This window comes from Conger conger, chromosome 13 (genome assembly GCF_963514075.1).
Source record: "Conger conger chromosome 13, fConCon1.1, whole genome shotgun sequence".
Classification (NCBI taxonomy): Eukaryota; Metazoa; Chordata; class Actinopteri; order Anguilliformes; family Congridae; genus Conger; species Conger conger.
This window is the reverse complement of record NC_083772.1, coordinates 29,107,760-29,122,838: the sequence shown is the minus strand read 5'-3', so window position 1 is coordinate 29,122,838 and position 15,079 is coordinate 29,107,760. Positions and strand designations below refer to the sequence as shown.

The window sequence follows — 15,079 nt, the reverse complement described above, 5'->3', positions numbered from 1 at the left end:
TATAAATAAATAGAATGCTATTTTGCTTCCTTCTGTAATGGAAATAATACTATCCTACTGAACTATATAAAGCACAGTGATGTGTTCAGAAACCATGCCAGACCTCAGCAAAGGTAGGGAACTGAGGAAACCGAAAAGAAAAAACAAGCTAGCGTAAAATGCTTGGCACAATAAAATAAAAACCTTGAGACGCAGCTCGGGAAGAAAAGCAAACCAAAATACAAATACCGGGGACAACGTCCCTCTACCCCCGACTCACTTGTTTGGGAAGGCGCCAGTGTACAATACAGGAGTACTGCACACCTTCCTTACTTGTAATGTTGTCAAATACACACACCAGAACAATACCTGACTCACTACTAACCGAGTCTACCATGTGCTTTTACCGGCTTGGCTCAAGAGCGAACAGTTGACACACAAGCACCGAAGTGTAGTTGATACTGAGCTTAAATACTCTTCCCGGGAGGTAATTACCCTGGAGTTAACGAGGATCAGGTGGAAGCAATGATCCTCAGCCCTCAGGCGGTAACAAGGGGTATTACCTCCCACCATCATATGGGGAGATTATTCCATAAACTAGGAGCTCTATAAGAGAAGGCTCTTCCTGTCATTGTAATTGTAGATATACAGTATTGTGCAAAAGTTTTAGGCAGGTGTGAAAGAATGCTGTAAAGTAAGAATGCTTTCAAAATCTGAAATGTTAATGGTTTATTTTTTATCAATTTACAAAATGCAAAGTGAGTGAACAGAAGAACAATCTAAATCAAATCAATATTTGGTGTGACTACCCTTTGCCAAAACCAGCATCAAATCTTCTAGGCACACTTGTACAAAGTCAGGGATTCTGTAGGCATATAGTCAGGTGTATGATTGACCAATTATACCAAACAGGAGCTGATCATTTGAATGATCATTTACATTTTAGTCATTTGGCAGACGCTCTTAATCGAAAGCAACTTACAAGTACATAGGCTCCACAAGTTAAAGCATTACATCCATAACTAGTAAAGTACACATGAAGTACTGTTCTAAACAAAAAATACAGTCAACGAAAGTGCAATTTATTTTTTGGGGGTAGACAAGAGGGATATCGGAAGGGGTGGGGGGAATCAGGAGGGAGGACTAAGGTACAGTTTGAAAAGGTGTGTTTTTAGTCCGCATCGAAATAGGGGGTGGGATTCTGCTGTCCTGACAGTGGTAGGCAAGTAATTCCACCACTGAGGAACCAGAACGGAAAACAGGCGTGAATGTGCAGCTAGACCGCCAGGTGCTCATAGTGAGGGAACCATAAGGCAACCAGAACTGGCAGACTGGATTGGTCTAGCTGGGGAGTAGGGAGTGATTAAGGGTTGTATGTATGGTGGGGCAGTCCTATTAGAAGCCTGAAATGCCAACACTAGGGCCTTGAAGTGGATGCGTGTGGCAACAGGAAGCCAGTGGAGGCCAATGAGGAGTGGATCATCAATTTAATATGTAGGTTCAAACGCAATCATTAACTGAAACAGAAACAGCTGTGTAGGAGTGTTAAAACTGGGTGAAGAACAGCCAAACTCTGCTTCCAAGGTGAGGTTGCTGAAGACAGTTTAATGTCAGAAGTCATACACCATGGCAAGACTGAGCACAGCAACAAGACACAAGGTAGTTGCATCAGCAAGGTCTCTCCCAAGCAGAAATTTCAAGGCAGACAGGGGTTTCCAGATGTGCTGTCCAAGCTCTTTTGAAGAAGCACAAAGAAATGGGCAATGTTGAGGACCGTAGACGCAGTGGTTGGCTTAGTGGAAGCTTAGTGGAAGGAAGCTTAGTGCAGCAGATGAAAGACACATCACGCTTACTTCCCTTCACAATCGAAGATGTCCAGCAGTGCCATCAGCTCAGAATTGGCAGAAACTAGTGGGACCCAGGTACACCCATCTACTGTGCGGAGAAGTCTGGTCAGAAGTGGTCTTCATGGAAGAATTGCAGCCAAAAAGCCATACCTCCGATGTGGCCAAGTAACTATACACGAAAACATAGAAACTGGGGTGCAAAAAAATGGCATCAAAATGTGAAATATTTGGCTGTAGCAGATTGTTCGCCAAAGGGTTGAAGAGTGGTACAAGAATGAGTGTTTGGTCAGAATTAATTGTCTCCTCAATGCTGAGAAGTACAGGCAGATAATTATCCATCATGCAGTACCATCAGGGAGGCATCTGATTGGCCCCAGATTTATTCTGCAGCAGGACTACGACCCCAAACATACAACCAATGTCATTAAGAACTATCTTCAGCATAAAGAAGAACAGGCAGTCCTGGTGATGATATGGCCCCTACAGAGCCCTGATCTCAACATCATCGAGTCCGTCTGGGATTACGTGAAGATACAGAAGCATTTGAGGCTGCATTAATCCACAGAAGAACTGTGGCTAGTTCTCCAAGATGTTTGGAACAACCGACTTCAAACTGTGTGCAAGTATACCTAGAAGAATTGATGCTGTTTTGAAGGCAAAGGGTGGCCACCCCAAACATTGATTTAGATTTTTCTTCTGTTCAATCACTTCTTCTGTTCATGCATTTTGTTAATTGATAAAAATAAACAATTAACATATTCAATTCTATAACAATAACAATATAACAATAACAATTCTATATTTGAAAGCATTTATTTTATAGCATTTTTTCACAACTGCCTAAAACTTCTCCGTTGTCTGAACAGGCACGTTAGCCTGCCATGCTTGTTAGTTAAAATGAGTGGGATATTATCAGTGAACCATGTTAAGTGTTCAGATCACATACTATTACAAAAACCAATTGGAGTGATGTGAGAGTTTTGTGAAATGTTTACATATTACATTTTGCTCTTTTTTTGTTACTTGTGTTTTGCTAAAAAAAAAGAAGGTATTTAGTTAAGTTAATGTGTTAGGAATGTTTTACCGAAGCACTTTGAACATTTGTTCAACTCACATTTCATTTGTTGCTACTTTGCCTTTTCATTGTGTTAGCATTCTTCATTATCTTCAAAATGGTTAGTTTTTCACCAATTAGGAGCCTACTGATTCACCTTAGTCTTTAATTTGATCAGTTAAAAATCATTTATAATTCATAAATAACTTTATATACAATTTTCTGTAAAATGTATGCATTATTTGCAATACAGCACAATAATCACGATATGAACATGGACATTTTATTTTTAATAGTATGCATAGCTATCTGACAAAATGTGCTTTTAGAGGGTAAGCAATCCATCTAATGATTGCAATTGTAGTTGGAAGGAAAACCAGCATAGACCACGGTACTCCAGGACCAAGTTTGCAAACCACTGATGTAAGGGAAAGTAGTGGAGAAGTTATGGGTCTGCTATGGAAAAACATGTGTTGAAGACAAACAGCACTCAGTGCACATTAGAGAGAGAGAATCAGAGCTAGACTCCTGGGTCTTATGAAATAATTACCTTCAGATAAAAAAACAAGGTGATTTAGGTGTTTCCCTTTGGGTCGAGGCCCCAACCATTAACTGGGCTCCACCAGGGTTTACACAATTACTGAACTTATTTGTCGTTTTGCAGGGACTGAGCCCTACATAAGGAAGCCTCCTTCTATTTCAGTAGGAGAACCCCTTCCCTCATCTCTCTGTCACTCCTCTCTCTACTGCAGAAGATGGGTGCTCATACCTGGTTATGGCTGTGGGTGTCATTGGTCCTTGGAGCAGTGTGTGGAACAGCAAGCTCCTCCTGCAGGCTTCTGGACACTCTGATCTCTCAAAGTGTGTATAAAGAGGGTGATGTGATCATTGGAGGACTGTTCCCTATTCATTTACAGCTACCTGAGCCCAACCTGGACTTCACACAACGAGCAACGCCTTCACAGTGTCAGAGGTAAATAGAGGTGAACCTTATTTGTATAAAGTATATGCATGTGTGTGTGATTCACAAAACGTGTATGCAAATTTATCTGTTAATATATGCCAACAACAGTAGCTCTCTTTCACTTCACTCAAGCCTTTCCCATTTCCATCTCTCCGTTTCTTTTTTCTCTCCCTCAGTTTTTATTTGCGTGCATATCGTTGGCTGCAGACCATGATCTTTGCAGTTGAAGAGATTAACAGAAACCCTCAACTGCTGCCCAATCTCACCCTGGGGTATGCCCTGGCTGACACCTGTCGTGCAGCGAGAACAATGTTAGCCTCTGCCCTGGGGCTGGTAACAGGGAAGGACCCTGTCATTATGGGCGCCATGTGTGGCCACACTCCCGAGGTGCCTGTCATTGTTGGTGATGCCTTCTCCTCAGGATCTATCGTCATCGCTCGCACACTGGGAGTCTTCAGCATCCCCATGGTGAGAAATGGATTGTGATTATTGTGGCCCAAAATTATTGCACGGTGCAATTTCTGACTTCATTTAGGTTATAATGAAATAAAATTGGTGGAATCAATTTTTGAAAATTGCAAGTCTGCAGGAAAAAAGTCATTGTTTAAAGAACTCACCAACAATCATATGTTGGCTAATTACTTCCCAGGAGGGTAAAAATTATCTGCAAATGTTTTGGTGCAGAAGGCAATAGAAGGTCGGAAGGCTCGAAATCTGCATTGCTAGAAGCAGTTCCAGATTCAAGCGGAAACCAATGCGGTGCGCTTGAATCTGGAACTGCATGTAGATGGAGATTATGACTACCCAGATTGAACAATTATTTATCGACAAATATGGCCTCTGTTGTTGGAAGCAGAAGTAAAAATATTCACAGCTAAGCATTATCCTCTTAGATGGGCTAGTTCTAGCCATAAGGGAGTATGACACCCCCTCCCCCCTTCCTTGCACATGCTGGCTAAGGTATTTAAGATGGCTGCAGGAACAAGTTTGTGTGTTAGAATTTGGATTTGTGGAGAATGCTTATTTTGATCGTGCTTCCTTGGCTGTGAGTTCTCCATCTTGTTTACCTTGTTCCTGTGGCACTGAAAGTGGTAGGGGGAAATATTCTGGCAAGGTCTGCCTTATCTGTTTCTCTCTCTCTTTTCTGGTATTTGCAATTTAATATCTTGTTGAATGTCTCCTATTTTGTAAATTAAACATAGTGAGCCTACATTCAGTAAAGAATGTATGATTTTCATAAATTAATTGTTGGCTTCTTCATGCATTAGAGATCTGATATAGAGTTTGTTTTCAATTGTTGGTTGTTTCCACCAGTTTACTCTCAACTGACCTATCCAAGCAATTGGCAATTTAATTGATAATTGTCATTCTTAATTATTCTGAATAAAAATCACGTAAAATATGTTTTATATGTAGGTTAAGTGAGGGGTTATAGCACGCAATACCACTTGCGTTTAGTATTCAGAGTGCTAATCAATAAGGATATTATTTGTTGGACTCGCTAAATTCAGAATTATAACTAATCCTTGCTTCCCTGACAAATGGAAAGCCTAGTCTATAGTCACAACCCTGTCAGAATTTAAAAGCAAGTGGATACCATCAAATCTGCAGCCACGTCTCAGGGTACAAGCCAGACATGAATGAAAATCCATTGTAGTTCTCCCATTTGGCAAAATTCATACTATTTTTAAATATGACCAGATTAGTATTCCATATCCGTTTACATCTGTGCAAAATTGACTTAAAATGGTCCAGCAGCAATATTTTTTTTCTCTTTGATGAATTTGGAAGGTTCATATAGGTTTGTTTTGCAAATTATTTTATAAAGACATATTTGAAGTTATGAAGCCATGACTGTGTTCTAACTAACGTTCAGTTTATTTCATAAACTGTTCAGCCATTTTTGCAAACTATATACACTCACCAGGCACTTTATTTGGAACATTTTTACTTTACTTATTCATGCGATTATCTAATCAGCCAATTGTGTGTGCAGATATGGGCCACTAAGTCTCCCAATTTAGTAGCCAATTGTACCCTCCTTTAATTCAATTCGAGTTAGTGTGAGAAACACCGTCCACACCCCGCCCCCCTGGTGGGCCGAGGAAGAGCAACACGCATTCTTCAAGACGTCTCATCTCTCTAATGGTGTCCGTGCTTGCAAGTCATACAAGGCGCTTATTGTACGGCGATCAGCTAACCCTGCCAAGACCCTCCCTCTGGAGCGGCGAGCCAATTAATGCCGCTCCACATGAGCCGGCCAAACTTGGCTTTTGGCAGGACCGGGAATCAAACCCCGGTCCCCGGTGTGCAACTGCAGCAAACTGCAACCACAAGTTTACTGCATCTTAGCCTGTTGCACCACCGTGGCCCCCAGAAACGCCTTGTTAATGAGAGAGACTTCAGAGTAGAATGGCCAGACTGGTCAAAGCTAACAGGAAGGTGACAGTAACGCAAATAACCACACATTACAACAGTAGTATGCAGAAGAGCATCTCTGAACACACAACACATTATAACTGTAAGTGGATAGGTTAGGGCAGTTGAATTTGAATAAATACCTAATCAAGTGCTCACTGAGTGTATATACCGAAGCAAATGTCTTGAACCACTTCTTTACAATGCATTTGCTGCCTAAATGCATTGTCAGGTCATTTCAGTACCAAACTAATGTAAACATGGTTAGCTTCAGGGTTTCCTACCCTTTTCAGCAAGGTATATTCATAAATGTATATTCATATGTCATATTCAGGTGATGGACAGTTTAGGAATGAATATACAGATGTGCGGAACCATCCTATGAGCATTTGTGTTGCAGGCAAATCTTTGTGGGTTGAAGTTTGGTGGTACAGCAGACATCATAGTGCTTTCGGTTTAAATATATTCTCATATTGTACTTTTGTTTTATTTTCATTTGCCTAGTAACAGACAATTACAGGATTTGGATTGAGATAAACCTGTTATTGTACTGGCTAACGGGGCTCTGTTTGACCTAATTTTGAAATAAAGTTCAATTTAAAATGTGATGCAAGTTGGTTCGAAAGCATTAGGGTGAGTAATCCTTTTTGGACAATTTATTTATTTGAATAAAAAACAGCAGATGTGAAGGTTAATTTTGTATCAAAAATCTGTATTACTATAAAAATAAGCTTTTTTGATCATGTGTCTAGACAAAAAGATATGCAGATATTTTCTATTTGGGGACAAACCATGAAACAGTTGTTTAATATTTAGTTTATGTTTAGTATGGTATGGTTTAGTATGTGTATGAACTGCAATGAAAGACCCAAAAATGAGAAAATAACACAAAGGCTTAACAAGGGCTTTTTATTCACATTTCTGTCACGCTCATATCACATATCACAGAAAACATCAAATGTTTGCATAAGTATAAGCGGACGCTAACTGGAAAACAAAACTGTGCAAAGAATTAAACTATATACAGTACAGTACGTACATCTCACAACTAGCTTAACTAACTTTCTTGACTGAGCCAAAGGGAAACTATCACTTATTTTCCTTGCTCCTTATTCAACTCCTAGCTCCACCCATTGGAAGAGGCTAGGAAAAGAAGTGAAGACAGGGAATTTGAGAAAAAGTGAATTAGGCAAATGAAATGTCCTTGCTCCTTCAAACATTAGTTTGAAGTTAGTTACAGATATGGTAGATGCATGGCAGATGGAGAGAGGTGTGCCCACAGGTCGATAATTTATATGTCACGCTTTACAAAAAAGGAACAAAATTTACTGACCAAAAATGTGTTTAAAATGAATACAAAAAACATTTGATTAGGAGGAGTGCTTTACTACCCGCTGGTGACCCAGTCAGTCTCAGAGGCCAAAAAAACCCTATTATAACTTATATAACCAAATGTGCTCTGAGTGATTAAGTGCCTCTCCTCTGTTTTCTATTGATATTGTATGACCCTGTGCTTGTTTTCTGTTTAAAGTAACATTAAGCTCACAGGTGGGTGTGTGATCTGTGTGCTGCCCAGGTCAGCTACTCTGCCACATGTGCGTGCCTGGGAGACAACCAAAAGTACCCCACCTTCTTCCGCACTGTACCCAGCGATGCCTTTCAGGCCCGGGCCATGGCACAAATGCTTCGCCTCTTTGGCTGGACCTGGGTCGGTGTGGTTATGGGAGATGGTGACTATGGAAAGTTTGGGATCCAGCATCTGCTGGAGGAGCTGCAGAACTCTGAGGTGTGTGTGGCCTTTTTTGAGGTCATCCCCAAGGTCAATTTAGAGACTAGTATTCCACGCATTGTGGAGACGCTCAGGCATTCCACAGTCAAAGTTATCGTCACTTTTGCCGTTGTCGCAGACATGCAAGTCCTCCTGAGGGAAGTGGTGAGACAGAACATCACCGACAGGCAGTGGATCGCCACAGAGTCCTGGATTACCTCGAGCCACATGTCCTCTCCTAATAATCTGCCATTACTGAGAGGGACTTTAGGATTTGCCTTGCGCAAGGGAAACATTCAGGGTCTCAGGTCTTTTCTCACCAGGTTTCAGCCCAAGGATTTGCCCTCCGACCCCTTTGTGCAGGAATTCTGGGAGACTATGTTTGGATGCTCTTTTAGTGACCCCAGCCCCTCTCCATCAGCCAGACTCAAGTGCACAGGGTCTGAGAGCTTGGACAATGTTAAGAGCTTTTATACTGATGTCTCTGAGCTCAGATTCACTTACAGTGTGTACAAGGCTGTGTATGCCATTGCACATGCCATTCACAACATGCTGTCCTGCCAACCAGGGCATGGCCCCTTTGAAAAAGGGGGCTGTCCAAATGTCGCCAACCTCCAGCCCTGGCAGGTAAGAACAACCAACATGAGTATCACATTGGGTAAAATGATAAATGAATGTATATTAATATCTCAGTGAGATTTGTTAAAAGCATATTCACTGTTTGAAAATCATGATTTTGTCTGAAATTTACAAATACAAATCAAATGAATATATAAAAATGTATTAATATATATTACGATTTTGTGAACATTTACAAATATTAATGAACACTTGTTTGATAATGGTTTCTTCGATAATCTATGAATAATATTCAGTTCATAAGAATTCATTTCATTTTTCATCACCCCTAATGTTCAATTTTGTTAAACATTGTGAAAATCCTGATCTTCCCTGTCCTGGAAGATTCTCCACTACATCCAAACCGTCAACTTCACCACAGCTATGGGAGAAGCTACAAACTTTGATGATAACGGTGAACCACCGGCCGCTTATGACATCATTAACTGGCAAAGTGGGGTGCAGGGGACAGTGGAGTTTGTCGAGGTGGGACATTTTGACTCTGTGGATGGATCTCACAGCAAGTTTGACATCGATGTAAAAAGAGTTGTCTGGGGTGGTGGCCAGAATGAGGTAAAGTGAACCATTACTTGAGCATGCCATGAATGTAACCACAGAACCATCTGTATAATTTTTGGACTGCTGTACCAATATTTCACATGTTCTCAATCAGGGTTATTTATACATTATTTGAATGTTTCCCTCTGTAAAGGCCACAGGGTTATGCTACAGAGGACAGTCTGCAGACCACTGACTGACAGAATCCATAAAGATGGCATTGTCCAGGACAAGGGCCAACCACTGTTGTCCTGGTGTAAATGCCAGCTCATTCATTATGCTGCAGGGTTTCTGAATCAAGGGCTGTGTCCTAATATGAAGTCAGCTGCCTTAGCAGGCAGCATTTGAAGACAACAATTTCACTTATTTTCCTGCTAACATTATTGATGTAAATACTAAAACTGATTATATGGTTAAGGCTGGAAAAAGTTGTAGTAAGCTGAATGAAAAACAAATTTTGTTTTCTCTTCATGAACGAAGGAATGCAAGAACGGTAACAATAGTATCCTCTGATAACACTGATCTCACATTCAGTGACATTGTTCAGTGTGCCCCAAATCCTTTGCCTTCTGAGGTTCCTTTTAATAGGATACGACCATAGGACGGAGCTCACTTCTGAGGATGCAGGTAGCAAGGCAGCTGCCTTCATATTGGGACACAGCCAAGGTTATCAGAAATACTAAGTGATGCAAATTAGGCCCACATGGAGGGTAACATTATGGGAGAATTTAGCATTGCATTTTGCAGAATTGTGTGTATTAACAGATGCACGATAGTCAGATCATATCCAAACCACACTTGCATTCAATACAGGAAAATCACCAGTCTCATTGTTTGCCATTCTGAGACCAATATAAATGAAAAATCTTTTGATTTTCAAATAAAAATATATTTAAATTAATTCAGAAAAATTTTAAAAGATCTGCTTGGTAGTTTTTATTAAAAAGATTGATGAACAGTTTTGCACTCTTCTACAGACGTTTTACCGGGTTGTACAGGTAAATTAGAACATGTCATACTTTTAAACGGACTTGTGCCGTTCCCATTAAGTGGGCTTTCATGTGCTACGGTAGTTATTAAAATTGATATTTTTCGGAAACGAGGCACTCGTTGTCATGACAGGCTATTTCTAACCGCTTTCAAATGGCAGTTAGCTCAGCTAACATTAGTTTGTGGACAAGGCAAAGGAGCTAGTTAGCTACCAAATGAAATGTTAAGTAGCTATGCGACAAGGTCGGTGGCTTGCTATCAGCCAGTACATAGACCAGCTAGACAGAGCTAATGTATAAGCTTAGCTAAAATCTTTGCTAATAGTTATTGTCCTAATTAGCTAGCTAAATTTGCAACAGTTAGGTTACTTACCTAGCTAGCTAGCTAGCTATACTTAAGGCTTAAGTTGCTTTCTTGGTCTAGGATATGATATTCCAAAATAACTAACTAATGTTATGTCTGCCTCTGGATCAATGGATAATATACTTTACACAACAAAAAACAGCAACTCTGGTTAGTCTGTAGCTATTCTAGCCATCGGAAGTAAATCTGTGTCTCTTGTTGGGATAGCTCCATGCTAAGCTAGCTAGCCTATGTCGGCTTGGTTGTAATGTTAACATTACTAGCTAATTGCATTCGCTAGCTAGCTATGTAACATTAAATACATGCAATGGCAACTTCTAGCTAGCTAGCTATGTCATTAAGTCCTCTAAAGCATAAACATTAAACCAGCAAAAACAGTGAACTACTTGTCAGTGCCAAGCTTACAAAACACCATTGCCTGGACTACTAACGGTCAAGAGAGAAATTGCAATATAATCAATATAACGGGTAATTAAAGTGATATTATACAGTTCAGTGCTCTCGTGCTTTGTTTTGGAAAGCTGACAGTGACAAACGCAACAGACCCTGCTGTCTTTTCATCGTGTTCTCGTCCGAAAATATCTCCCGAACAGGTGACTTGATGAAATTTTGACTTTGGTGTGCTAAGCAACACTATTTTTATTTTTTGGCTTTTTTAAGTTTTCACTTTAGCTAACCAATTAGCAAGCAACTAATTTGTCTATGTAACTAGCTATGACTAGTCCACCACAAACGATGCAACTGTAACTAACAATTTGAGAGAAATAAAGGTTTAGCTAAACACGGATGATTGAACACGTAAAGAGATAAAAGGAACGTGTAGCTGCCCAAATTGCACTCCAGACAAGCGATCACTGAAACTCTGTATACTATTGCTTATCTAGTTAGAAAATAATACCAGTTTGCTATCAGTAACAACAAGCAAATTATACATTACTAGTTAGCTTCCCGAATTTACAAATAACCACCTGAAGCACAACGCTTGTGCACTATGCATCGCTACAAAGTTCGTATTGCTTATATTTTATCGTAAGTGGATATTTGTAAATTTGTCAAGCTAACTACAGCTAATTTGCTTGCTGCTACCGATAACAAACTGGTGTGGTTTTATAATTAAATATGTAGTCTTTGCTTGGATAATAAGCAATAGTATACAGAGTTTCAGTGATGCTTGTCTGAAGTGCAATTTGGGCAGCTACATGAACAATCCGAATGAGCCCCCATGCCATTGGCTGTGGCAGTTAGAACCAATTTTCAAGCAATGAGCTTGAAGTGATCCGAGTACTCGATTTATAAGTACCTGTAATGATTATGTACTTTTTTCCAATCACCAGCGTTGTAGCTACAAGTAACTGGATCACATTATCTGTGATTGAAGAATTGGCCTAATTTATTTTATTATTATTTGTTGGCTGCAGTAGCCATACACCAGTGACGAATGCATAACATAAAGTTAACACTGTTTCATGATAGGCCAGTTCCTCCCCCTTAGATTAGTAAAATTGACTGCCTGCTGCTTTTTTCCTCACTTCTCTCTTGTGCATGTCAAAAGACTACTGTGTGAACTTGTTCCAATCCTAGATTAAGGATATAACAACTTAACTAGTATCTTGTCATAGTGTGACCTGAGGTGCATTCAAAATCTCAAACGTTAGCGAACATATTCAAACTTTTTTCTGTTTGCCACAAATGTTAGCTAACAATTTGAAAAAGTAGCACGACACGAACAGAAATGGCTGCAGATTCAAATACGAATCAGCTAGCTGGCATTGTTAGATCAAAGTCACATCCACTTGTATTCAAAATGCGTTGGTGGTGAACTAAATGAACATTAAGAGATCAGCTTGAGTATGTGTGAATACAGTCGGTTCACATGCTGTGTTGAGGGAATACAATGTTTTTTTTAGTGATGGTATGGAGATAGAGTGATATTCTGTGTATTGTGTTGGGTGTATACAGGTGCCTGTGTCCGTCTGCAGCATGCCCTGTCCCCCAGGCACTTGGAAGGCTGTGCAGAAAGGAAAGCCCATCTGCTGCTTTGACTGCTTACCATGTGCAGCAGGAGAGATCAGCAACACCACTGGTACGATAAGATATAAGTTATCAGATCTCAACAAATGCTTATGGCTGCAATTTTGTGCACACTCAGTAATTCTGGTTGTTTATCTGTGAAAATTCCACAAAGAAACTGCTTAGCCAGCTGAGCCATATTAAAATGTTAGCTAACTATTCCTTTTGATACCTTAACTCACAAGCAAGTGATGAGGTTGTTCCCATCGTGATGAGCTTTGCAAAGACTCCATTCACTCATTAATAAAAAAAAAAGAACAAGTAGTGTTGGTCCAACACTTTATTTAAATACTTATTTTTTCCTGATCTTCATCAGTATTTTTATTAGAAGAATAATTACATACTTGTCTTTTTGTTCTTTGTAAACCATGAGCATTTTATTAGCAGCTAAAACTATGGAGTGGGCCTCCAGCAAGGACAGTCTTCACCTGTTGATAGTCATTCTGTTTATTTTATATTGGGTGAACAGAGTGGCCAATATGTTACACAGGCTGTCGCTTGCCTGTGAATACAAATCTTTGTGAAATACAGCCAGCCAGATGTGTGCACAGGAAATATCTGTGCTGATAACCTGTCAGTCAATATCTGTGTGTCCTGCTGTTATTTATCAAAAGTCATGAAAGTGCATTGAAAGCAGCATGTTTCCAGGGCTGGAAATTAAGGTTGCCCAATCGCCCAAGTTAGACGAATGGCAAGTGACAATTACAAGTGCGCTACGGACTACAAACTGAAAATCATGCTTCCTAATGAACCACATTGGTCTTGGCTGAGAGGTTTTCTACATAATATTTAAGGTTCAACTGAGTGCCAGAAGTGCCAAGATCGATTTTGGTCGAATGCTGCTCGAACTGTCTGCATTCCAAAGGAGGTGGAGTTCCTGTCCTTCCAGGAGACCATGGGGATCGTCCTTGCTGTTCTTTCAGTCTCTGGGGTGGTCCTCACAGGCAGTGTCCTCGCCACCTTCTTTTTCCACCGGGACACACCCCTTGTTAGGGCAAACAATGCAGAGCTGAGCTTCCTGCTGCTGCTGTCTCTCTCTCTCTGCTTCCTGTGTGCGCTGGCCTTCATTGGTCACCCCTCCCCCTGGTCCTGTATGTTGCGCCACACACTGTTCGGGATCAGCTTTGTGCTCTGCATTTCCTGTGTGCTCAGTAGGACAGTGGTGGTGCTGGTGGCCTTCCGTGCCTCAGTCCCTGGCAGCAACATCATGCAGTACTTTGGCCCAGTGCAGCAGAGAGTGGCCATCTCCCTCTGCACCTCTATCCAGGTGCTCATCTGTGTGCTGTGGTTGGTTCTGTCACCTCCCGTCCCATCTGAGATACAGGGCCAGAGTGCCAGGATCATCCTTGAGTGTGATGTGGGCTCTGTGGCTGGCTTTGCATGTGTCCTGGGCTACATCGGCCTGCTGGCAGCCATCTGCTTTCTGCTGGCCTTTTTAGCCAGGAAGCTCCCAGACAACTTCAATGAGGCCAAGTTCATCACCTTCAGCATGATCATCTTCTGCGCCGTCTGGATCACCTTCATCCCTGCCTATGTCAGCTCCCCAGGGAAATACACTGTCGCTGTGGAGATATTCGCAATCCTGGCCTCAAGCTATGGACTCCTCCTTTGCATCTTTGCCCCCAAGTGTTATATAATCCTACTAAGACCCGAAAAGAATACCAAGAAGAAGATAATGGGAAAATAATCGTCATTTACCTTTGATTACATTTAAAGTGTGTGTGGAAGATTCAGGTGATGGCTAGCTGTAATTTTTATCTGTTTTTGTTTAGATATTGGGTCAGTGTAGCGGTCATCTTCTAGAGATAAATCTGGAAAATCCATTAATTGTTAAGAAATCCTTTTAAATTATTCTTCCTTCTTCAAGTTCCTCCCTAAACACCAACTGTTTTCTAACCAGAACATTAAAAAATGAAATAATCATAACCCATTCAAATATTATTACGTGAAATGTAAAATATTCCATAAATCATCATAAATTATTCCAGAAATAAAACATCTTTCCCAAGCCAAAACATAAAAAACATCTGGTCCTCCAGATGAGCTCTCCTGGTCATTCTACCATCACAGACTAGGCCTTGTGGGCCTATATCAGATTGTCGGCCCTGGAGGGGAAACAGTCGTTGTTTGTTTTTGTTATGTAATGCAAGTTTTATTCTGAAAACAATAGGACCCAAAATTATGGGCACCCCTTACAATTATTGTAAATAAAATAAAAGTGAAATTGGCAATACAATTTTCCTGAATTCAGTTAATCTCAGTATACGTTATATAATTTCCTGTTTCACTAGAGTATAATCCATCAGCATGGAAAAAGCCAAAGAACTGTCAATTCAGAACAGACAGATGGTAATTGACTGGTAATGGTACAAGAAATACATAAACCGTTAAACATACTGCTTAGTCTAATAAAAGGTATAAAACACATGGAATGGTTGGAAATCACAGTT

General features: G+C 40.5%; 1 protein-coding gene across 1 annotated transcript; it reads left to right on the top strand.

The window, feature by feature from the left end:
• The first annotated feature begins 3,713 nt into the window (after positions 1-3,713).
• On the top strand, positions 3,714-14,316 carry LOC133108384 (extracellular calcium-sensing receptor-like). The gene is made up of 6 exons (XM_061217887.1): positions 3,714-3,853; positions 4,021-4,312; positions 7,839-8,657; positions 8,994-9,221; positions 12,519-12,642; positions 13,424-14,316. The coding sequence occupies exons 2-6, from the start codon at positions 4,055-4,057 to the stop codon at positions 14,314-14,316; spliced, it is 2,322 nt and encodes a 773-aa protein (XP_061073871.1). The 5' UTR covers positions 3,714-3,853; positions 4,021-4,054.
• Positions 14,317-15,079: the final 763 nt, after the last annotated feature.

Bases quoted from the DNA above. Each gene is read 5' to 3' on its own strand.
- LOC133108384 (XM_061217887.1), top strand. From the start codon at position 4,055: ATGATCTTTGCAGTTGAAGAGATTAACAGAAACCCTCAACTGCTGCCC. The intron at 9,222-12,518 runs GTAAAGTGAACC...GGGTGTATACAG, and splicing joins GGGGTGGTGGCCAGAATGAG to GTGCCTGTGTCCGTCTGCAG. The intron at 12,643-13,423 runs GTACGATAAGAT...ATAATATTTAAG, and splicing joins AGAGATCAGCAACACCACTG to GTTCAACTGAGTGCCAGAAG.